This window comes from Notothenia rossii, assembly GCF_949606895.1.
Source record: "Notothenia rossii genome assembly, chromosome: 10".
NCBI lineage: Eukaryota > Metazoa > Chordata > Actinopteri > Perciformes > Nototheniidae > Notothenia > Notothenia rossii.
In genome coordinates this window covers 17069720-17095797 of record NC_136908.1, presented here as the reverse complement: position 1 = coordinate 17095797, position 26078 = coordinate 17069720, and the positions used below count along the sequence as shown (strand labels likewise).

General features: G+C 40.2%; 1 protein-coding gene across 1 annotated transcript; it reads left to right on the top strand.

Moving 5' to 3' along the window:
• The first annotated feature begins 5620 nt into the window (after window positions 1-5620).
• LOC307022622 (transcriptional repressor scratch 1-like) lies at window positions 5621-15667 on the top strand. The gene is made up of 2 exons (XM_079655465.1): window positions 5621-6531; window positions 12058-15667. The coding sequence occupies exons 1-2, from the start codon at window positions 6414-6416 to the stop codon at window positions 12831-12833; spliced, it is 894 nt and encodes a 297-aa protein (XP_079511591.1). The 5' UTR covers window positions 5621-6413; the 3' UTR covers window positions 12834-15667.
• Window positions 15668-26078: the final 10411 nt, after the last annotated feature.

Sequence of the window (26078 nt, the reverse complement as noted above, 5' to 3'; positions counted from 1 at the left end):
ACCTGCTTCAGGACATTCACGTTTGAACTTCCTTCCTGTCACGTTAGTTCAGATCCAAATGTAGATTTTTGTCTCTCATCTGTCCTCTGTCTCTCATGTGTGCTGTCTCTCCGCCCCGCCGTTTAAAACCGATATTATATGAAATACTTCTGGGGGTGCAGCATTCATCTTGAGGGTATCAGGTGCTCTGTGTGGCCCTACCCTAATGAGCCACATGTGACCAGTTAAGAAGGACCCATCTGATCTGCCCATTCGCCTCATTACCGCCCAATACATATTAATGTCCAGGGTCACATCTTATACATACAACATACATATTCATAGCACACATGCAGGGTCATATATGTATCTTAATGACACGGACGTGACGCCTTTGCTGGTGACATTTTGTTCTTTTTGCATCTGTTTCGTTTTATTATGGCCAGCTGTGAGCTGGTCTTTTTTTTGTGCTTTTGGTGAATTATGTTGCACTGTTCACATGTTAATGCGCTGGACATGATGTATCCATGGCCACTGTTTTACTGAGCCATCTTTTATAAAGCTTTATTAGCATGGTTACAATGAAATACATTACTTAGGCACGTGCGTGAATAAAGGCAGGTCTCAAAACAAAACAGTGTCTACTTACGAGGACAAAAGTTCTGAGAAGTGGTTTTGAAATGCTGCACATTCTGCAATAAACTACATATTGTCAGTATTTTTGTAATACTTGTTTTATTGTGTCTTTATCATATTATTTATTGTGAAAAAATACTTGGCAATAAAGCTTACTCTGATTCTATATCTTCTTGCTACCATTGTTACATTTGAAGGACTCTTACTGTAACGACCTACATTTTCATGTGAAGAAATCTTAATTTAAAATGAAAGAAATCCAATCCCTTTCATCACCTTGTGAGATTTGTCTTTGAACCCCTTGGGGGGGGGGGATCCTCTGAAGATGTAAGTAAGTGTCTCTGAAGCGTGTTATGGATATGGATATCTGTAGGTCAAGGAGGAGCTAATGTGCGCACTTCTTAAATCTCAACAAAGCGTCACATAGACCTGAGGGTCGAACAAGGCGATGGGTTGAACCAGCTCCTATGGAAGCATGCAAAGACTCACTATCTGTACAGGTTAAAAAGAAACAGCCACACAAACACCTCCTGACAACGTTGTGTCCTCCTGGATCTGGATCTCATGTTGCAGCTTTAAAAAAAATGGCTATCATCGTTTGTAAATGCTGTCCCAAAGACTATATACAGTACATGAAAGGAGCATTAAAGACTGTCTTCCCCAAAAAAACTACAAAAAGATTTGCTCATCCTAAATGTCTAAGTCAGCCGGCCACTCAAAGCTCTGTAAATCACAACTCTTAGATTGTCAGGAGAAAGAAATCAACATTGTGAATCCTGAACATGCAGAAGGACGGAGGTCAGGATGCTTAGGTCAACTAAAGTGGTTTGACTTTGACGTGAGAGAATATGATCTTTCTCTTACCACACACAAGTAGCTTTTGTGCTTAAACAGAACCAATCTTAACCACAGCAGTTATAAATCAGGAGAAGAGATAGGAATCCTTATATAGATCATTTCCTCTTTCCTGCTTCACTAGTAAACAATACCTTCCTGTCATGGAAGGGTCAGTTTAGAAAACAATTGAATGTTTTGGAAATGAAAACAAATGACATAGTTAGGGACATTTGAAGACCAAATGCAATTCTTGGTCTGGTTTATTCCTAAATGAAAAACCACCATCATATTAACATTAGTTTAGTTTAGTTTCAGTTTAGTTTATTTATTTATAGTGTCGTGGACAGTCCTCATCGATGAACTGTCACAAAAACAGTAAATGGTGCAGCTTTAGCCGACATGGCTAATTTCCAGCTGTTGTCCCCGGCCAGATGGTAATAGGCACCCTTAAAATTACAAATACACATTAACTGTGTTTATAATGTTTCAAGCATTTGACATGCGTCTCAAGTCATAGTTATCCATTACTACATTTATCCATCAACAGCTATGTTACCATGAGCTGCTTCTCACTCTTTACATTCAAAGCCCCATTTGACCTTCCATTTGCCCTCCATAAGTGGTTTCACCTCTTTTTTCTTTCAGTTTAGCTCCCTCTCTTTGTTTTTCTGTGTGTATGTACCCCCTCCTTGTGTTTTCTCCTCCTCCCTCCTGCTCGGTACCTCTCTGTCAGTTTTTTGTTTACAACGCCTTTCATCTGGATATGGCTTTATATGTAAAAAACCCTTCTATTTGAATGTGGTTTTATTTAAAACCCTGTCATTTGAATAGCTCTTTAAAGGCAGAGGAATGAAAAGTCAACAAGGACCCTTCAATTGTGTTTCCTGACAGGACTCACACACACACACACACACACACACACACACACACACACACACACACACACACACACACACACACACACACACACACACACACACATGCTCGCACACCGCCTGCCTGTCTACATGCATCCAAGTCTATTATTATGTTAATGAGTCTCCAGTCTCCACATGTCCCCACACAATCTAACACACACACACAGGCACACACACACGCACACACACACACGCACACACACACGCACACACGCACACACGCACGCACACACACACACACACACACACACACACACACACACACACACACATATTACGCTGAGCTCAGCAGTATAGCAGGCTAGCAGAAAAAATAACGAGTGGACAATTTCACCATCATAGAAATAGAGCAGGTAGAATTGGTATTTGCCGGTGTGTCAGACAGATAATCACTGAGAGAATCACAATAAACCCACCTGACAGATACCTTTCAATCTATGCCAGGTTGCTCTTTCTGCATTTGTCTCTTTCAGTGCAGCCAACAAATATATACATTTTATAAATTGAACTCTAAGGGTAATTTCTCTCATCAAGTTGTCAGGAAAGACATCATAGATTTTAAAAAACATAGATGTTTCGTTGAAGAGTAAAGGTGTTGAGACTAGATAGCAATCCATTTCTTATAGCTTTTCCTTTGTAAATAGACAGTGCAGAGTGTCTAATCAGATGCATTTATATTGAAACCGTAGACTTTGAAGTTCTTTGGCTACCCTCTTCTTGTTTTTCAACTCTCCCCTTGAAACTCAGTCATTTTAAACATGCAAGAAAATATTTATTTTTAGGAACATTTGGGACTGTGAAAACAAGTTGCAGAAACCTATTAGGTTGCCAACAATGGCGTATATTTTTGGTTTTCATTACACAATAGAATAGGGAGGGATGAAACCCACTTTAATGGTCACACATGTAGAGCACACAGCACACACAGTGAAATTTGGCCTCTGCAATTAACCCATCCAAGTACCAGGAGTCTAGTAGGAGCCGTGGGCAGCTATTGTACAGGGCCCGGGGAGCAATGGGAGTGGGGGATGTCCAGTACCTTGCTCAAGGGCACCATGGCAGGGCAGGAGGCAAACTGGGACCTCTCCAAGTAGCAGTCCACACTCCATATTTTAGGTCTGGTCGGGGACTTGAACCAGCGACCCTACAGCTCCCAGTCCAAGCCCCTACTGACTGAGCCACAAGCCCCTATACTGACTGAGCCACTGCCGGTCAATACTAAATGTTACATGTTAACCAGCTGGTGGTCTCAGTGAAAATAAGTACCTTGTATGGGCATTGAGATAGCTGACCAGGTAGAACAGGCTTTGTATTAAAAATGATAACTCTCAAAGGGGGAATCATGGTATAAAAATAGGGCTGGTTCAATAAGAAGAATCGGAAGTCCAACAGGAATGTGGTGTATTGCTCCCATTTAGCAGACTCCCTTGACTTCAGGAGCCTTTTAAGATTCTCAGACTCCATGATCAAACACATACTGTTGGTGTCTGTATCTAATATTATACAGTCCTCTGAGACAAGACAAGAAACTCCTTCAATGCAGTGCACCAACACATAAATAAAGAAGCAATAAGTGACGAGCCAAGAGACAGGGAGTCCAGACTGATAAGTTCAAAAGCAATGCACTTAACCAAACACGTACAAGAACACACACACACACACACACACACACAAACACACACACACACACACACACACACACACAAACACACACACACACACACACACACACACACACACACACACACACACACACACACACACACACACACACACACACACACACACACACACGCATACTTGTTCGTACCAGCTTGCAACATTTATCATTTATCAATGAAGTACAACAATAGGTTAACTCCAAGGACCTCACTGAAAGGAACTTACATAAACATACACGTCACGGCATTACATCACACACCATCATCGTGCCCGCCTGAATGTGTATGAATGGGGGTAGGGTTTTGCATGAGTGTGTGTGTGTGTGTGTGTGTGTGTGTGTGTGTGTGTGTGTGTGTGTGTGTGTGTATGTGTGTGTGTGTGTGTGTGTGTGTGTGTGTGTGTGTGTGTGTGTGTCACTGTCTACTGGCTGGAGGGAGAAGTCCTCTTTAAGTGACACCACAACGGTGCATCATCGTTCTGCAGCATGTCTCTTTTCTCTGAACATTGCGTGTAACACAAAGTCCGACATGAGACTCTGACATTGTCTCCCTCTCTCTCCTTCTCTGCAAGACCATTCAGTAAAAACAGCTACACCTCAGTTACATTAACTAAACTCATTGGCTAATGCTGAGTCTGAATTTAAGTAGAACATCTGATTGGCCCAGGGGGGAAGCTCGTTTGCATAAAGGGAACTCAATTGGTCGACTGCAGTGTAAAAGCATTGACCTGTGTTCAGTACCACAAGAAGTTGGTTTTTAGGTTGATTTGATGGTTCTCAGCACATGGATGGCTAAAATCATGAGGCAGTAGGGTGCCGTTTTTTCTGTAAACCAACAGTTTTATTCCCGTGGTTAAAAGTGATCTGATTATGGTTACAGTTAAACATGTTACGATTTCGCCCCATTTTAATGAAGCTAGTAAATGTGTAAAAGTGCAAATACAGCTTATATTTTTAGCTTTAAAACCTAAAAGGATGCTTCGGTCAAAAAATCCTCAAATTATGTATTTTTTTCTTACTTCAGTTTGTAAAGGATTTTTATCAAAAACCTGTCTGCTAGTGGAATGACTCGTGAGCTGTAAGAAATGAGGATTAAAAATGTTGCTGACTTTTTCTTAAACTTTTTTGTAGTAGAATCTAGTGCATTGTTTACCACTACACCCTTTCTACCAGGAACTGTTAGAAGAAAAAACAACAACAACGTATTGACATGGAATTTCCTTGCCACGAAAAAAACAAGTGAGCGTGCACTTGAAACCACACCATTAAATCCCTCCCAGGCCATCTCCGCGCGCCGCTGCTGGTCCCACAAGATGCTCTTTTTCTTTTTTCTTCCTCTGATGAATAAAATTAAGCACTTCCATCTCTCTTGCTCTCTCTCTCTCTCTCTCTCTCTCTCTCTCTCTCTCTCTCTCTCTCTCTCTCTCTCTCTCTCTCTCTCTCTCTCTCTCTCTCTCTCTCTCTCTCTCTCTCTCTCTCTCTCTCTCTCGCTCCCTATAAAACTGCAACAGCTGATCTCGTGCACCAGAAAGAGCCGCAGCTCCGCACGCGCCAAGTAGAGGGAAGAGAGAGAGGGAAAGAGAGATTTAGAGAAGAGGTCTTCCAACTGCAGTATTAAAAAACATTTTAGAGCAATAATTGGAGGAACTGCAATGACATTTGGCTCATTTTGTACACTGAGAAGTCGAGACGTTTTGTGGACTGAACGTTTGTCTTTTTGAACATCTTTAACCTTCGTTTATCGCCTACCGTAATTCTAAAACTCACACAAATCCCGATGATTTGATTTACCTGCTCGGGAGCTTCCAGCGGATTGTGTTTCGCTTCTTGCTGAGCTGATTCAAACCTCCGGAAACTTCTTATTCTCTCTTTTCTGTCTCCGGTGCTGAACGGACAGTGGCTGTGGCACGAGGGAGAAGCGGAAGGGGAGCTGTCCGGTGCTGAAAGCACGAGACCGACCAGGAGCCGGCGAAGAACTGCTCTGAGAAACTGTCCAGTCTTTATATTTTGAAGAAACGGAATAAAATAATTAAAACAAGAAACAGGATAGCCACAACTGGAACTGATATACATATTTTTAACCTTTCAGAACTCTACAGGTCTTCCAGTGGAGAGCAAAACAGATTAGCAGCAACAAATCACAAGTAGACTTTAGGTATGCTAGAAAACACGAGGAGCAATTGGTTTGTGTGATCTTTAAAAGCCATGTCTCCTATCTTAATTGGAGGGACTGAACGCACCTTTAGTAGCTGAAACCAGTTTACGATTATTAAAACCAAGCAAATAAGAGTTTCAGATAAAGGTTTTTGTGGAGTTTGAAGTGGAAGACAGAAGGAGGGTGTGTTTTTGTATTGCATAAGTGAAGGAGCAACTACTGTCCCATCATGCCTCGCTCTTTCTTGGTGAAGAAAATCAAATTGGACGATTTTTCAGCACAGCTGGAGAGCTCATATAGTCACAGAAGAGAAGCCCTCAGTCTGCGATTCCATCATCATGACAAAGGTGAGTCACACACACACACTCACAAGCACACACACACACACACACACACACACACACACACACACACACACACACACACACACACACACACACACACACACACACACACACACACACACACACACACACACACACACACACACACACACACACACACACACACACACACACACACACACACACACACACACACACACACACACACACACACACACACACACACACACACACACACACACACACACAGTATATGCCACATTATCCGGGGTATTTCTTCATCATGAGATTTAAAAGCATTAGTCATGAATGTTGCTGAAGGGTGAGGGAAAAGGAATTACAGGGTCAGACTGCGGTCGCTACCCAAGAGTGTACCAATCAAAGGCATTGAAAATATCTTTTTCCTGCCAAGATTATTTCCATGAAACTTTATTATGTGGAGAAGAAGGTCAGAGAGATGGCAGGAAGTGAGAAATGAAAATATTCCACCTACTGAGATTGAACAGCCACATACTCAGAGATGTGAAAGAGACACACATTGTTTAAGTGATAAACTGTAATGTATTAAATGCACATTGAGTCTTTGAAGTATTCAGCTCAGAGGTCAAAGGAGAGATCAGGGGTTTCTCAACTGTTCCCCCTCAGGGTGGATTCTTGATGACTCAGTGGTTAAATAAAGCAAACCTTATACAAAAGCAACATGTTCAGACTTATTATATAAAGATGACACACCTTTCCTTGAAAATTGAAAACATTTATAAAGTGGGCGTAAAACATTTTTTATATTTTAGTTCTTTCCAATGTGAATTTGTTGGCAACTCCATTATTAATGCTCTACCAGCAGGGGCAACATCTTATAAAACCGCAAATAAAGCCTCATTAGTCTTTCAATTTAACTGTAACAATTGTACATTTGGGCTTTCCCACACTCTTATAAACTTAAAATGAATCTTGATGCAACGCACAAAAAGTACAGCTTGGTTTTCATCTCATTAGTCCACACACAGTACAGGGAACACATATGCAACAAAGCAATTGTTGTAAGCCGCAAAGACCTTTCAATGCTGATACGCAAGAGGCAGCAAGAGAGCAATATATTTTTGAAAATGAATAATTATGTTTATACATTATATCACCATGCAGTTGGATTCTCTGTTGTTCTGTTGCCTCGTGTGTCATTTCATTCAGGGTTTTTACAGCTGCTGTAAGTCTCTTTGCAAAATTTCAACAATATTGCAAAGCTTCATTGATTCCCATGCGTTCTATAATTCTGAATACACAAAATGTGTTATATTGTGATGCAACAGGAGCTTTGTGAAAGCAGCATTTTTTATGTTAAAATGAAATAACATTTCCCAAAGTATATCAAGTGACTATGTGCAATGTAAAAACGAGTTGCTTGCAGTCTCAAATCCAGAGAGAAAGAGCGCCAAACTGTGCACATATATGGAGCATTTAGCCTTTTTAGATTCCTTTGTTGTGTTTTTTTCAACTGCAGCAGGCAGATGTTTTCTACAAGTTTGCTCTGAAATAAAAACATATAATAAGGCTATCTGGTGAGAAAAACAATGATATAGTGGAGACCAAAGAGAGCAAAAAAGGACAATGAATATTGAACCTATTATTAGCTGGCTAATTAAACCATGGCTAAAGTTGAGTAATTGTGTTGCCTTGTGTCTGCTCAATGCGCACATCAATAATTGCTATGTCACCGGTTGGCCATTTCACCCTAATAAGCAAATAATGTGACTGGTTTGTGTGTCTGTCAGCTTTTTCTGCCCCCTAGTGGTGAGACATTTTTAAGTGCCACTTTAAAGCGGTGGGGGGAGAAATTGTGGCTGTCACCCAGCACCGGGAGAAGAATGCACAACCTAGTACAACCTGGTGGTTTTCACATTGTACCAAGGTCACCTGTGACATGAAGAGATCCCAGGTGCTCCAAAGACAGAGTGAACAGAGAAACAGAGAAACATGCAGCAGGGTGACAAGCATGTAAAGACTGAGGCTGCTGTCCCTTGTTATACATATAACAGGAGTTTGACTGAAGCAACTGCAGCTTGTTGCACACACACACACACACACACACACACACACACACACACACACACACACACACACACACACACACACACACACACACACACACACACACACACACACACACACACACACAAACACACACACACTCACTGCTGTGTTTCTGTCAACTAGGCACATTTCCCAGGCAGCATGCACAGCTGAGTGCACAGCATTACAGACACACACGTGCACGCGCACACGCACACGCACACGCACACACACGCACACACACACACACACACACACACACACACACACACACACACACACACACACACACACACACACACACACACACACACACACACACACACACACACACACACAGTGACCTACAAGTGTCCAAAGTGCACGAGTGTGTGTCAGTTACTGCTGGTTTAGATCAAAAATTAAATTGTAGCTTGCAGCTTCCCTCACTCTCTCTCTGTCACGCTCTCCCTCGCTCTCTCTCCCTTTTTTTTCTCTCTTTCTAATTCTCTGTATTTCAAAGACACATAAAAGGAGGATGGCTTCGGCTGGCAGAGTATTTTAATCTTTAATAAGCATTTAGAACAGCTATCAGCTCTAATGCTGCTAAAGTGCTTTGAAATGAATACAGAGTTGACACAGCGAGACGGAGACGGAGACAGTTGCAGAGAGACAAAGACAAACAAGCAGAGACAGTACCCAGACGGTGAGACGTTCAGCAATTACGGCTAGCAAAACACTTTCTAAAAAGAGGGTACCGGGGAACGGTCATGTTTAATTGGCAGAGATCATAGACAAAGCTTCTGTGAGAGAAATGAGATCCACACTCTGAGTTTGCATCTTCAATAATATTGCATCCTAAAGCAGGGTTTGTTTTTATTTGCTACCTGTCAGTCATATAGACTCAACTCAGTCTGGTGCAATTACATTCACAGGAAAGTAAACAAACAGCTACAGAAGAGGTGACATGACACACACTGAATCCTGGATGGGGATAACTTTGGATACAAGACATTTTTCACCAGAAGTGTACTGTTTTTAGTCTCTCTTTCCATCCCTACAACACACTGGTCTTAAGCATTATGTGGTGGCAAATATTGGGAAGATATCAATGAAATTGGCTATAGATCACCACGGTCTGGACTTGTTTCCCTTTGCAAATATATTAAGATGACTCTTTTACTCAAGGCCTTTGCACAACAAGTACATAGGTTTTTGTATGGCAAGGCAAGGCAAGGCAATTTTATTTATAAAGTACTTTTCAGCTCGTGGCGATTCAAAGTGATTACAGATTAAAAGCAAAAGGCATTTAAGAACAAATACAGCATAAATACATTATTAAAAAGGCATTTAAAAATAGGCATAATAAGCAAAGGTAATGAAATAAATTAAATAAATAAACACAGCAGGTACAGAATACATGACTAAAAAGGCATACTGTATGCATTACATAAATAGGTCAGATGACACAGAGACCTTGCAAAAAACATGAATGAAGGACTCCAATAACGTTTTTGAGTAGGTGTTTAAACCTGACACAGTATGTGCTTTTTATTTTTAAACGTGTAACAATTACAGATTTAAAAAAGGACAGACTTTTTGTTCACCAGTACAGTATGTTGTTCTCCTGTAAAGAGCAACTTATGTGAAGCTCTGCAAACATTCCAAGACTAAAGCTGTTCCAAGTCAACCTGATATGGGTTAACGATGAACACTTGGTCATATGTCTAGGTTCCTCATGCTCTATAAAACAACATCCACGCACACAAACACAGTACTTTGTTCCAGAGTGCCATGATTGAATATTCATGATTGTTCTCTCTCTAACTCTTTACAACCCTCCCTCTCTTGCCCCCCCGTCATCTATTTCTTTCCTCCATTACTCCGTCTTAATTTAATTCAAAATGTTAAATCATCATGAGAGCTGTAAATAGATTGCCAAACCACCTAACCACCATAGCTGGCGTAACACCACTCTCACTTTGCCACAACTAATTTTTCCTGCCCCATTTATTTATTTCTTCTCCGCCATCCCTCATCTCACTCCACTTTCCTCTCTCCCCCTCTATCTATCCATCTTTTGTTCTCATCATATTATCGACCGACTTCTGAGCTTTTCTCAGAACTGCATCATGAAATTATATTACCAGCAATAGTATCTCCTCTGCTGCCTGTGTCTAAATGCTCACAGAGTGCTAATTGAAATGGAGAGCTATTGATCGACATAGATCCACAGGAGTCATGGCTGTGGGGGTATTAGCTGCCAGTCTCTCCTTGTGTCTGTTGGACTTCAGCCTGTTGAGTGTAGAAACACCAACAATAGAAATACTGACGCAGCTCACATCATAACATGGCAACAAATAATTGATCAGTTTTGTCATAAATATTCATGTTGCTTAAGAATACAATACTCAAGGAGGCTGAAAGGTTATGGTCAATGCACAGTTATCAGTGTCACGGTGCCCTTGAGCAACGCACTAGACTCCCGGCTGCTCTAATAAAGACGAATGTGTTGAAAAGTCAACCTTTTGACAGCTCAGAGGTGATTCTGTGCCGCCTTAGACCTGACAGGAAAGGTGCAGTTGTTGAACACTTCGAGAAAAAGAAAAGGAAAAATGTCCCACTGAGAAGAAGAGTGTCCTCCTTGCTGGCAAAGACATAAAAGCACTTTACTACCACTATAAATACCTCAACTTCTCCTGCTTCCTCCCATCTTCTCTGCTTTATAGAAAAGGGTTGTGCTTTAGATTAAACCCCTTACAGTGTGGGTGCATCTTAAGAACTGACTTGTGTCCCCTGTGCTGACCTTGTCTTGTATGGATGCAAGTGTAAATGTGAAACAAAAATCTAAAAGCACAATACACATGTTGGTAATGTGACCTAGGTGGTTCAATTGATATTTAGAAACCAGAGACAGCCGGTTTTAATCACTTATAATATCAGGGAACAACATGTGAAGCAGCTCTCTGAATAATGAATGAACATTGAGTTTGATTTGTGGCTTTTGTTTTAACAATATAAGAAAAAGGTTTGTAAAGGTAGAAGGTATAGCAGTGGATACCCTGGGGTTCTGTGGATGAAAGTAATTCACTCACAAGTATCCAAGATCCCTGTAAAGATATTTAAACACGCTGCACCTGTTTGGTTTTACTGGTTGTGTTTGACATCCCAGCTCTATCAGGCCCTAAAGATACATCACACAAAAACTGAGGCCATACAGTATAACATAAGTACTATCTTGTGCAGTGCAAGTGATTTCCAAAACTATATGTTTTCTTATTGAAAGCTTAGCTAGATTGTCAAAGGAAAGAAGAAAGGATTCTTGGATTGCATCCACTTCCCTTTATAGTTTAGGTATCACTCTCGTAGCGATCATGTAGCTTTTCTTTAAAGATTTTCCAACCAATCAGTTTCTAATTTCCAATCAATGCCTGTCCTGGTCAGATGACTTACCTCTTTCTCTCTCTCTCTCTCTCTCTTCAGGCTACGTCAGCGACTACCTTAGTCCTTCCCCATATGATGTTATGGCCGGAAGTGAGTCACCTGTCATCACTAAAGTCGCCTCCCCTGTCCGCCCATCAATCATCTATAGCCACATCGAAGACACCTATTCTGGTATCCATGGTGATGTCCACGGCGACTCGGACCAGCCGGACAGCCCGCGATCTGAAGTTTCCTCATCAGCAGGTGAATACATCAACGGGGACGCGGCGGTGAGCGATGAGTACACAGTGGATGCGTTTTTCATCATGGACGGACGGTCACGGAGGAAGTCCACAGGAAACGCCAAAGGAGCCATCCAGAGGCACTCCTGCAACGAGTGCGGAAAGTCCTACGCCACGTCCTCCAACCTGAGCCGCCACAAGCAGACGCACCGGAGCATAGACAGCAAGATGGCCAAGAAGTGCCCCACATGTGGGAAAGTGTACGTGTCCATGCCAGCCATGGCCATGCACCTGCTGACCCATGACCTCAAGCACAAGTGTGACGTGTGCAGCAAAGCGTTCAGCCGGCCGTGGCTGCTGCAGGGCCACATGCGCTCGCACACGGGGGAGAAGCCCTTTGGGTGTGCACACTGTGGCAAAGCGTTCGCCGACCGGTCAAACCTGCGTGCTCACATGCAGACGCACTCGGCCTTCAAGCACTACAAGTGTAAACGCTGTGACAAGACGTTTGCACTCAAGAGTTACCTGAACAAGCACTACGAGTCGGCGTGCTTCAAGGGGGCTTTCTCCCCGATGAGCTCACTGAGTGAATGATTGGTTCCAAAAGGTTGACTTTTGTTTGTTTGAATCAGATTTAGCTGGCCTCACGCCTTACTTTGTGTGCTTTCTCCAACAAGAGTCTTCTCTGCAAGGATCATGAGGCAAAAGAACAGATTGAGGACAAGTCCATTTGTATCAAAACCCTCCAATCCCTCCTTTGTCTCCTTTTTTGGAAGTGAGGTGAAAAGTTTGCGATACGTGATTCAGATCGTCACCTGCTTTGACGAGATACATCCACTTTTGAGGCTGTTTTGAGTATACGCGTGGATAAATGAAGCACAGTACATCCAGCTCATCATTTTTGAAGATACCTAGATCTATTTATGTCCATATCTCTCATCGTGCCACTTCTTTTTTTCAACCCATGACGAATCAACACTGAAGCACAATTCCTCTCCCATCTCTGTCTTGCTGTGACAGGACTATCACGTATAGCATGAATCACATCTTCTTGCAAAGAGATTCAATAAACTTTACAATGTAATATTTTTTAGAGACAAATAAAACAAAACATTCATAATCTAAGGATAAAGGTGTTATCCTGCTTTTGAAACGGACTTTGGACGGAACTCATAAGGAGATCAAGCATCTAAAAACAATGAAAGCACACTGCATTTGTTTTCTGCAAGTAAGCAAAAATACTTGTGAAGCTTTTAATTTACACTAGGGACATGCTTTGCCTACTGTTTACTGTGTTGGCCACTGACACATTTACACTGAACTGTGATCATTTACAAATCTTCCATACCATGGGATGGCAAGGTACACCTTTGGAGTGGGAAAACAATCTTAATGGTGATTTTCTTTAAACCAATGTCTTAAATGGACACAGATATACAACATATTTTTAAGTTATCTTTCTGGCATTTGTGCTTTACTTGACAGTAACCTGTGGAAAGTATAAGGGAATAGTTACTCAACAAACAGTGTTTTCCTACAACCTAAATATGATGTTATTTATTTTTACACGTCAATGTCAGATGAGGATCCAGACATTTAAAATGTCTTAATTTTCCCTCTAAAGGTTAAACCTTTTCTCAAGTGTTGTATACAAGTGTTTTTGTTGCCAGAAGGCCACACAGTGCTCATCTTTAGGTCTTTTTAAGTGTCTATTTATTGCCTAATTTATTTATTTATGTTTGTGTAAAGGTATTGATTTGCACCTTACTTTGTTATATTTTGCCTTTGTTACAAATATGCCAAAGCATTTGACACTTTCTAATTACCGAATACCTTTTTACTTTTGTCCGCCACTTTAATTATAAAAACTACTGCATGCAAAAAATAACTATAGCCTAATAATGGAATCTATGCCAATTTTATGAATCTTTGGGATATTTTGCCAAACCTCTTAGATAACAGGCAAATTGAGCAAATGTCTTTCTTGGGCAATATTTCATTCATATCCGATAGAGCAATAATGCATGATATTTTTGAAGAGACGTGAGTCATAACTGCTTGTAACATCTTGATTTTTTCAAGTACCACTATTCTATGTAGTTATGAGAAAGGAAATTTCAGGGAGTTAGCAAACCAAGTTAGTGTTAAATATGGAGGGTTGGGTTAAGAGCTCTGTATGTGGAGGGAGTGTGACACTGTTGTGATTCTAAGAGGCTTCCCCCAGTGACTTCTCTAATGGTAAAGTGTTCAAACAGATCAAATTAGCAAGAGAGTAGGTTTTCCAATCTCTGCTGATTAGTATGTATTATTATCTAAAACCATAATTCTATTTTGGCATCATTAGCTTGTTGACAATTATGTCTATGTAAGCATTAGGAGCTGTTGGTGCTTCCAGGGATTCACACAGATGACACGACTCCTTCAGTTGGAGGGCTCTGGGTTGTGTCGGGACGGGTCTTTTTGTACATGGTTTATGCACTGCCTGCCTCGTATTATTATTCAAAAAATATTGTAGAAAGTAGAAGGTAATACCATAGACCTCTGGTGCTGAAACATGGATGAAAACACAAACCCAGAACCAGAACGATTGAGAGCTTTGGTACTTTCTAAGTTCTTGGTTTGAGTAGTTGAATAGGTGAAAAACAACTTTACAGCAGCTGAGGTTTTTGTGGCAATCCGCAATGAAATTAAAGTGATTGTTGAAGAAGAAAATAAGACATTTTGTCAATATTTCAGCACCAGAGTGCATCGAAAAACACTTAGTCTACTTTGAACTACCGTAGCCTAATATAGCCACAAGCTAGTTTACCTATTCTTATATAAAAGCACTTCCTGTTACGAATTATATCTTACAACTTTTTTTTTTTGTTCAAAGATAGTAGCACAATGAAAGAGTTTAGATTCAGGTAGACAATGCCTTGTATGTAGAAATAACAACCTCTTTCTCCTTTTTCTACACTGATGAATCAAAGGTATCAACAACAACAAAGATGCTGAAATGTCACACGCTGTGTTGTCCTTAAATGACACATGAAAATATGCTTAAAAGTGACACATGGTATAAATAAACTCCTTTTTACACATTGTGTCATTTTTTTACATATTTGTGGGAGAGCATCTTCACCACACCTTTTTTAAGAGTGAATGAAAACTTGACTGTGGCAAGAGGCCTTGTAAATAAGCACTGATGTGACTTTGGAGTCAAATAATTTCTACAGATCTGTATAGAGTGACAGTGATGCAGATGATGACGATGATGATGATGATAATGATGATGATGAGTATGATGAGGATGTTGAATTTCTCTGGAGCTTCCTTCTTTGCTTTGAGTTCTTCCTCTGAGGTTTTTTTGGACCTCCAGTGGCAGTTTTAAACAATGTAAAGCACAAAGACAACACTGGGCATTTTGTTTCACTTCCTAAATAAAAACTAGTTTAAAAAAGTTGTGTTGGAATTTTCTTCTTCTTCTTCATTGAACCTTTCACAAGTTTCACTATTTAAATGTATGCAATTATCAAAGGTAAAATTATTCAACTTGTACAATATAGGCAAAGTCCCTCCCAAAAGCGCAATGGACGTCATCACTTCATCTCTTAGTGGTCTTACACATCTTTTCAATTCCCTTCGAAAAAAAAAAGATTAGGAGTCACAGGATAAAACACATCAGTTAAGATAATGTTACAGTTGTGTGGAACATAGCTAAGTTATCTAGCTTTCTAGCTAACTAGCTAATATCCCGCTAGCTAGCTAGCATTGGCGGCTTATATTATGCAAGACCGAATATCCTGAAAATGCAACTCTCTGTCATTATTTCTCGGATTTGATAAAGCTCCTCCATGCTCGGATAAGACATCATACAGCAGTTTTCACAGGCTTATCTCAGCAGTACTCTTTAGGATGAGTAAACTGACCTTTACACTATGTGAAGAGTCAATGGAACGGAATTTTTTAATTTTTAATTTGTGTTAGTGGCTGTTATACAAAAGCCCTTCAAAATGATCTTTACTGCTTCTGGTAAGCTTACAAAAGAGCCTTTCAATGCAGCGCCTTCTGAAGTATTAATGAATCATTAGCATATTGATAAATTATCACGTTAATAAATAGCATGGGCAAACTGTGAACATTTACTTTTATTCCTCACTAAACGGTAATTGATGATTTGTAAAATATTCATTAGGATAACTTGCCTTCAGCACAAAAACTGTAAATTATAGCGGCACTAGCTCACCTTCGTTTTTTTTAGCCTGTGGCGACTGTGCGGAGGTCAAAATCACCAAGTGACTGTGTGTGTGTGTGTGTGTGTGTGTGTGTGTGTGTGTGTGTGTGTGTGTGTGTGTGTGTGTGTGTGTGTGTGTGTGTGTGTGTGTGTGAATGATTTTAATTGCTTGTGTAAGCTATCATACATGAACAGGGAAGCTGATCTCAAGGATTGTCTTTAACCTTGCGAGACATTGTGTTACATGTATGTACTTATGCGTGGATGTGAATATTTCTTTTTTATATAAACATCCATGTTTTCGTTTTTGGTTCAAATGAATTAAGGTTGTAAATATGTAGACAAGAACCATTTTGGATAACAAATGTATAAAACCAAATGCGGTATGCTATTGTAATAAACGTAATGAGATGACACTCCCAGTGATGTTAGTAAATATATAATTGGTCAAACAATGATCTGTCTGAATTTACATAGTAATGCAAAACCTGTAAAACCATGTGAGTTAAAGACAACAATTCTATAAACCTTCCTCAATAAGCAATATGAGCAAAACAAGAGTGCTTTAATGTGCAGCTTGTGAACAAAAACAATGTATGAGCTACACAATGTCACAAGCTCCTGCCACCCTGTGTGCACAGATTGATTAGAGAGAACTTTCGATTTAATTGACCTTTCGCAAAGCCACGCCCCTAAATGCACGTTGTCCAATCATATTCGATCACGTGCGCGGCTCCCTGTGGAAGTCCGACAAGCTTAGCGTTCAAATTCATTGCGAAAATGGTGAAGCGTTGTGTTTATGGTCTTTGGCAATCGGATAGCAGATATCCCATAAGCTTAGAGGGGGAGGGGGGAGGTGATATTTTACCCCAAATTAACTAACTCATTTAATTAAGTTATTTCACTAACTAACGTTAGCTAAAGTCACACGACTACAGCTGCAAGCTGTGTGCTTCTCGGTCGTTTTGACCATGTATATCACTTGATGCATAATAATGTCTGAACAGCTGAGCTCCGTTATTAGTCTACCTGTGGTCAAAGTACAAACAAGAAAGCCAACAGGCAATCATTCATTTATATTTTGCTTTAATCTTTGTAGCATTTTGTTAATGGAAAGCCTACTGCCGACTTCCCTAATCCTGCTGCACAAGTGGGCACCCCGACCCCCACAAAGGAACAACAAGGTGGATGCAGAAAGCCACCAAGGAAACGGTAGTTAACTTTAGACAAACTACAACATTTAATGCCTCTTGTGATTGTATTGTTTTATTCCAAAATAATAATAATAATTCCGTCGAATTTGACATACAGCTCATGTGGTTTTTCACTCTTGCACTGCGACCTGTATGCAAGTGCCTCTATTGATGTTGTGCCTCCCTCTTTTCTAATGTTTATACTGTGGATATAACCCTCCATAGCGTATTGTAGCCCCTTTTGTCGGGACCTGGAGGATATTGCTGCGTTATTGCTCCAAAATGAGTCTGTTAAGGCGACTCCGACGTTACGGAGACCCTCCATTATGGCTTTGTTTAACGCATCTGGCTCTCAGCTTGTCGGACTAGCAACAGTAACCAGGGGGGGGCGTGGCTTTGCGAAAGGTCAATTAAGTGTGTGCGTGTTTTATTGAAGTGCAAGTGTGGTTTGAATCAATCATATTGTATAAAATAAAAGAAGAACCGTAGGGCCCTTTCTCATTTCTCTAATTACCCTCCTCGACTCCTATCCTTGTGTCTTAGTCCAGCCCACAGGAGATGCGAGCGGAGGAGTCGAGGAGGGGAACCGAAGAGAGGAGGGGGAATTAGTGAAATGAGAAAGGGCCTAGGACACCAGAGACTGCAGGTATGTTGTGTCTTCATGTATTTGCATTTATCTTTCTGGACTTGATAGGAAAAACAGTTTACAATTATTCTCTGACAAACAACAGCATTTTAGTTCAGCTTTCCGTTTTTTTGCCCCTAATTTTTTACATGTTTGTTTATTTAGGCTATAGGTACTTGTATGTGTAGATTTTCTATATGTATGTACATTTGTATGTTAATGTGGAAATAAGCTTTTGTATACGTGTTGTTAAACGTATTGGTCTCTCAGTTCATGTTGTTTGTGGGTCTACAGCCATGCTAGCTGCTCTGTAAAGCTCTACTTATATGGTGCGGTTATTTAAGCTAATACTAACGTAAGCATGCAAACATGTTTAGCAGGTACACAGTAAAATCCGGAGTGTTAATTTAACACTCTGATATAAGGACCATATGTTCACTGGCTCTCACTGTTAAAATTGACTCTTTAAGTGTTAATTTAACACTTAAGGGTTAATTTAACACTTAAATCCCTCCCTTTAAGTGGTCAACACTTAAAGAGTCAATTTTAACACTGCCGGTTGGCCAGTGAACATAATGGTCCTTATCTGGAGTGTTAAATTAACACTCCGGATTTTACTGTGTATGTTGTTTACCATGTTTACAACATGTTAAGGGAATTTATATCAAATATTTATCTAATTAAAGACTGTCTCCACTTTCACCCATAGACCTGTGTTTGTTTTCTGTGTGAAACGAAACTTTGTATTTGTATGTATTCTTAAACTGAAATAACATTACATTTGTGCTTATTTTATGCTAAACATAACCAAGTTGTTTTGTTGCATTATGTTAACATTTACAAGGTTAATCAAAACCTGTAACTATATATTTTAGGATAAAATACATTAAACTCAAAACATAATTGAGAATGCAGTTTAGTTGTAAGGGAACGTTATCGGAGACAAGGTTGAATGGTGTTAGTTTAGCATGTAAGAGGACATTAGATTTAAATAATCTTTTGGAGATATTTATTTCTAAGTCTTAAATCCATAAAACAGGTTACTAACTTTGGTGCAAGTAGCTGCTAAATGTATCATGACTAACCATCACATGCTCTCACCAATGATTAGCATTTAAGAGGGTCTCCATAACAAAGTAACTTAGAGCACCATTGGCCAGATTTATAGGAACCCATTGACTAGGATTGGCTACCATCTGCCAGGGCTTCACCTCTAAAGACAAATGACCTTCTATTAAAAGGTGATTGATTTTCTCCTCGTACTAAAGATATAGATTTTCTTATATTGCCTCTGGTCCACTAATGATACTAATTCTAATATTCACTGGACCTGAAAAAAGGCTTCCGAGCTATAATAGCTACTGTCAGAGAAAGTGTGTGTGTGTGTGTGTGTGTGTGTGTGTGTGTGTGTGTGTGTGTGTGTGTGTGTGTGTGTGTGTGTGTGTGTGTGTACATACGTGTATGTGGCTGTGTGTGTAATGTATGTGTGTGTACATACTTGCATTATTTCACTTGGTTCTAATGCTCTTCATTGCATTACAGCAGCATGTATAGATCACCTGCAATATAAGGAGTTTTAACCAAAGGGGAAATAAAATACAGAAGTGTTGTGAAAACAGAGGTGTACATCCTCTACCCGTACTTTTAGAAATCCACAGCGGAGAAGTTCACTACATCTTTGTATTGTAACATTATGAATAAATTGCAACGACGAAGCTTTGAATTTGTCTGAAACAATAATCACTAGCTGGGGCTGTAGCTCAAATAAAAACAATGTCTGTCTAAATATTTCCACAACCATATGATGGATTTCCTTGACATTTTGTACGGACATACAATACGTGTTCCCCAGAGGATGTTCCATATTGACTTTAGTGACACTTTTACTTTTCCTTCAGTCTACACACGATCAGTGGGTTGACATTTGTGATTTTGATTGAAATCTTAGAATGTAAAATGTGGCACAGATAAATGTGTCTTTATCAAAATAAATCTTTGGTAATGGTCTAGCTTTTCTCTAGTGCGTGATAACATGATTCACTTTGTTGCTGAAGACAGTAGGCAGTTTATACCCTCTTGCCAAACACAAACAAACAGAATGATTGATAAATAAAATAACAGTCCACCCTAACCTTTACCAGATAAAGAAAATGAGAGATAAGGAGAAGAAAAGCCATATAGAGAATATTTTATGTATTTTATGTTCAAAGTATTTTAATATGCTAATTCCTGTTTCCCATGATGTCTGACCTTCTAGCCTTCAGCAGATGACGAGAATAAATAGTTCATACATTGTCCCCTATGTAGTTTTCACCTTAAATAATGTATAAAGCAGAATGGCTGAGAAACTCCAACCTACAGAGTGAGCACCATTACTTAAAGACCTCCGACTATGTCGGACCTTTTTTAAATAGGATGACTCAAACTGAACGAGCATGTTCAAGATAAATCTTTGCTTCATTTTGTGTTTGGAAAATATTCTCCCCTTCCCTTTTACTAGTAAGTATCTCATCCCAGAGTAATCTTTGAATTTACTGTACTGTCACTGACTAGATGTTCCTTCACACCAGTTAGATCCCCTGTGGTTTAAAACTGAAAGCTCATCCCATAGTGAAATGAGTTTTAGGTGCGCTCAGGTCATTTGTCTCATTTGTATTCATATCTGATATCACAGGCTGATGTGTAAAGGAGTGAGAAAAGGGCTTGTCCTGCGTGATTTGCCCAGTCTGAGTGGGAAGTATTGAGTAAGGAGTCCTAAAACTTGTTTTAAAAAAAATGTGTATCTTATATTACAAAAGGATTTCCTAGTGGATTCTTAAACTCTTTCCCATTCTCAAATTAGTTTGTAGATCATGTTTTCAAAAAACAAAATATTATGTTTCACAAAAACTCAAACAATCACCGAACATAAACATATTTGTACATTTGTGTTATGCATACATATGCAAAGCAAGAGGTTGGGTGACTTTATTACAAAGCTACAATGTCCATAGGTGGAAAAGATAAGGGTGGATGAAGGGATCAGAAAAACAGGAACACACATTGAACCCTTTGTTTCCTACTGACAGTCAATATTGGTTTCTTTTGTGACTAAGCCTATAAAAACCTTAAAGGCATCATAGGTATCATACTTAAAATTGGATTCAGCAGAGTTGCTGGAAATGTCACCTTGTGTCATTTTTAGTTTGACTTTTAGACCATATACATATACATATATATGTGTGTTATGTTGACAATATTAGAATGACTGTGCACGCCACAAAGTATTTTTTGCAATGAAATTACTATAGATATCAATTTGCTAAATATAAGATCTCCTGAGAACACCTTTGAAGATTATTATTGTCTGTTATTATATAAACTAAGAATCAAAACACCCTTCTTGTTGTTTTGCAGGCACAACTGCTATGACACCTTCTAGCCTTTGGGCCTGTTTACCTCTGAAAAACAATCTTTATGTATACGTTTTAAAATTATGGATATTTATGCCTGATACTATCAAAGCGTCGTTTTAATAGGACCATAGAGGGCAAGTGACTTTCAGTGTCTGAAAAAAATGAATGAATATGTATATAAGCTTCGAGTGTAATATCACGGTTCACTAATCTGATAGGGAACATATAGATGGCTTCTCACACACACACACACACACACACACACACACACACACACACACACACACACACACACACACACACACACACACACACACACACACACACACACACACACACACACACACACACACACACACACACACACACACACACACACACACACAAACACACACACACACACACACACACACACACACACACAATAGAATATCTATATGCAAACACCTTCAGCTCTAAGGCTGTACGTAAGCAAGTATTAACATAAACTCAGAACCGTACAGATGAAATTAGATTTTATGCAATGCTTTTACATTCACACATACACTCAAACACACATTTAGTTGTGTAAGTGTAGTGTTTTTGTGAGAACACGCTCACAATACACATGCTCCTGTAGGACTGTGCTGCAAATGAACATCATCAATTAAAACATCAAAAACAGTTTTTATAATTAGACGAAACCTTCCCTTTATGTTAAGTAAAATCACATACAGGCTTCATAATAACACATTGGAAAAATGCACAGTGTTATTTTGGCAATAATAAATACCATGAACACAGTCATTTACATTTATAAGATCAGCATTTGTGTCCATTTTTCAAGATAAACTATTTATTGATTGCCAATGAAGCAGGTAAGACAGTGTAGTGCAGAGAGGAGAGGAAAGAGAGAGAGAATAGAAGACGAGAGGAGAATAGACAGAGATAATGAGACAGAGATGGAGGAAAGATGGTGGAAGTCAGAGAGGCAGTGAGGAGAAAAGAAGTGTCAGTAGCCGCTGACGAAACTCAACCGGAGCTCTAAATGGCTCCTTAACAAGACACCGAAAGGAAAATGAAATTATATGCAGAAACGCACACACACGCACACGCACAAGCACACGCACACGCACACGCACACGCACACACACACACACACACACACACACACACACACACACACACACACACACACACACACACACACACACACACACACACACACACACACACACACACACTACCAAGGCTTCTAACTACTCTTTTGCAAGTGTAAAAACATGCACATTCACTTAGTGTGTTAAATATGTTGTTGCCCTCACACGATCACATTTGTTTATTGCCCAAATCATGCACATTTAATTGCTACAAACAGGTTGAATGCAAACAGGTATCTCCCTACTTACGTATAGTACTTGCACATTTGCATTCAGCACACACAGAAACACACGCACACACACACTTTATTGTATCTATAGTCTAAAGGAGTTGATATGCATTGCACACACACATGCACGTATAACCCCCCGAACACACATTTAGCTTCACACACGGTGATAGGTCTTTTAAAGGGGTGTTTCACACCTCATCGCATTTCAATTAGTAGGTAAGACAGAACACACACAGACACACACACAGACAGACACACACACACACACACACACACACAAACACACACACACACACACACACACACACACACACACACACACACACACACACACACACACACACACACACACACACACACACACACACACAGCTTGACAGTCTGTCCGTTGGGTGAAGAAGATTCATTTGGATTCTCATCTCTTCCCCTACCACTTCCCTTTCTGCGTCTGCCCTTTCTTTCGGCTCTCCCTCTTTCTCTACTTATCTCCCCTCTGTATATTCACTTTACTCTCTCTCTCGCTCCTCCCCCCTCTTTCTCTTTCTCTCCATCTTTCCCTCCACATCACTGTGAGTGACAGTGGTTTGACCTCCGGGGTTGTCAGGGGAGGCTGTTGCACAGACGGCCTGAATAGAGGAGCTTTTCCCTGGGTGCAAGTCAGCTGAGAGTTGGAGGATGAGGAAATCCTGCAGCCACCTTTCCTACCAGACACACAATCTACATATTATACACATTGAGTTCAGCTGTGCAAGATCATTCTCTAAAGTTGCATATTAACTGATTATGAAAGGATATTTGGTTATTTTCAATTTGTTCTCTTTTTTCAAAGATGGGGCCATCGTTTATGTCGACTATGAGATTTGCACCTGCTGACATTTCTGCGACAAAGTCCAATGGAGCAAAAATAAGTTGACTGACCTCAAGTCGGTTTTATTTAGCCAGGCCAAAATCACAGTCTCAGGGGGCTTTAGAGCTCACTCCACTTCACTTCAATGGCCAAATGACGAAGAGTCGGTAACATTTGTGCAGAATTCATTAACACATAGGCAGACATATCAGATAATAAACGTTGTACATCATGACAACCTCTGCTAATCAATTTGAATAAAGAAACATTTGTGAAAAGCGAGAAAAGGTATGAGCAGTCAGAGAACCAGGTTTTAAACAAGCCAAATTGTCCATATGTTGATGTTAAACAGAAACCAAAATCTAAAAAGAAGTCAACAATTTCTCATTCCTCAGAAAAAACACAAAGTAAAACGAACCATTTGATGTGTGGGTCTTCATCACAATAGTGTAGTGGTTGGACGCAAGAGAAACTAATGCACATGGGAAGCAAGAATCTACTGTAGCTATACAAGGTGACTAATCGATAAATACGTTTCAGTTTTAAATTTGAACCATTTTCTTTTTTTCAATTGATCTAAACTGTGGGCTTATTTAAACTCTGTGTGATCACCTGCCTGCTCAAGTTTCTTGCCCTATATGACTTCTTAAAAATGATGTACAGTGAGCTTGCCCTAAGAAATGATGGAAATAATCAACAACAACCAGAATCCTTTTTCTCTGTTTTCTGCCTGTGATGTTCATCCTCAGTCTGACTTTATTGGGAAACTCCTCTGTAAATCACCTCAGCTCGGAGTGTAATATTTCACGATGCACTTGGGAGGGGGGAGCTTTTCTCCCAGTGTGACTACAGGATAGTGAACAAGGCGGTTACTGTGGGCCAAAGCAGAGCAGTGTGATGTTGTATGACTGACACGCAGGTACGAGGAAACAGACAGAGGTCATATAGAGGTCAAAAGGGAGCGTAGAGCTGTCTTACAGTGTGTGTGTGTGTGTGTGTGTGTGTGTGTGTGTGTGTGTGTGTGTGTGTGTGTGTCTGTGTGTGTGTGTGTGTGTGTGTGTGTGTGTGTGTGTGTGTGTGTGTGTGTGTGTGTGTGTGTGTGTGTGTGTGTGTGTGTGTGTGTGTGTGTGTGTGTGTGTGTGTGTGTGTGGAGACAGAGGATAGATTAGGTATAAATTGAATCCTTTCCAATTGAGAAACTATTCTCTGTTCATCCCTTCTCAAACACACACACACACACACACACACCTGCCTCCCTCACACACACAATGTGAGGGTGAGACAGGTGTTAAGCATGAAATTGATTCCACCCTCTATTCAACACACACACCACAAACCCTCTCTTTCTATCTTCCTCTATTTCCTCCCTCCCTTATCTCTAAGCCACCATCCTCCTCTCCTTCCCTCTTTCTTCATCCTCCAGATCCTTCTTTACACACTTTCTTCAGATATTTTTGTTCCTGTCTGATGCGACCGACAGTGTGTCACAGCTCTTGCAGGACAGTGAGCAGTACATATGAGGTTGTTAAAAATTTGTTTTGCCCCAGTACGTTACAAGCTGCTGTCAAATTCCTTAAAAAATGTATGTTGCTGTACAGTACATTGTTGTATTTCCAGGCAGATGCCTCATGTGAAACTCTGCTCTGTTGCTTCTCACACCCACACAGATTTATTGTTTTTTTTAGTGAGAGAAAAAAACACCATTTATGTGTGATAATGTTTTCTTTTCTTTCTGTAATCTCTCTTTCTCTAACGTGTCTTTTATTGCACCAGTACAGAACAAAGCCCTCAGGCGCGCGCACACACACACACACACACACACACACACACACACACACACACACACACACACACACACACACACACACACACACACACACACACACACACACACACACACACACACACACACACACACACACACACACACACACACACACACACACACACACACACACACACACACACACACACACGGTCTTCCTACCACAGACACATTCACAAACGAATCATAGCATGTTACAGTATGTTTGGATTAATAAAAAATGATTGCACAATGTGAAGAACTCATACTCAAATATACATCTACTCATGTGAGCAAGCATACAATACACACTGTCGCTGTCCTGATCTCAGTGTTCCAGTGCAGCACTAATTCTGTGTCGTTTGTCAGTTTGTTGACAGTTGCTCA

What these genes read in the sequence shown, in the direction of transcription:
- LOC307022622 (XM_079655465.1), top strand. Translation starts at nt 6,414, where the DNA reads ATGCCTCGCTCTTTCTTGGTGAAGAAAATCAAATTGGACGATTTTTCA. An exon ending in ATTCCATCATCATGACAAAG is followed by an intron (nt 6,532 to 12,057) that starts GTGAGTCACACA and finishes CTCTCTCTTCAG; the next exon opens with GCTACGTCAGCGACTACCTT.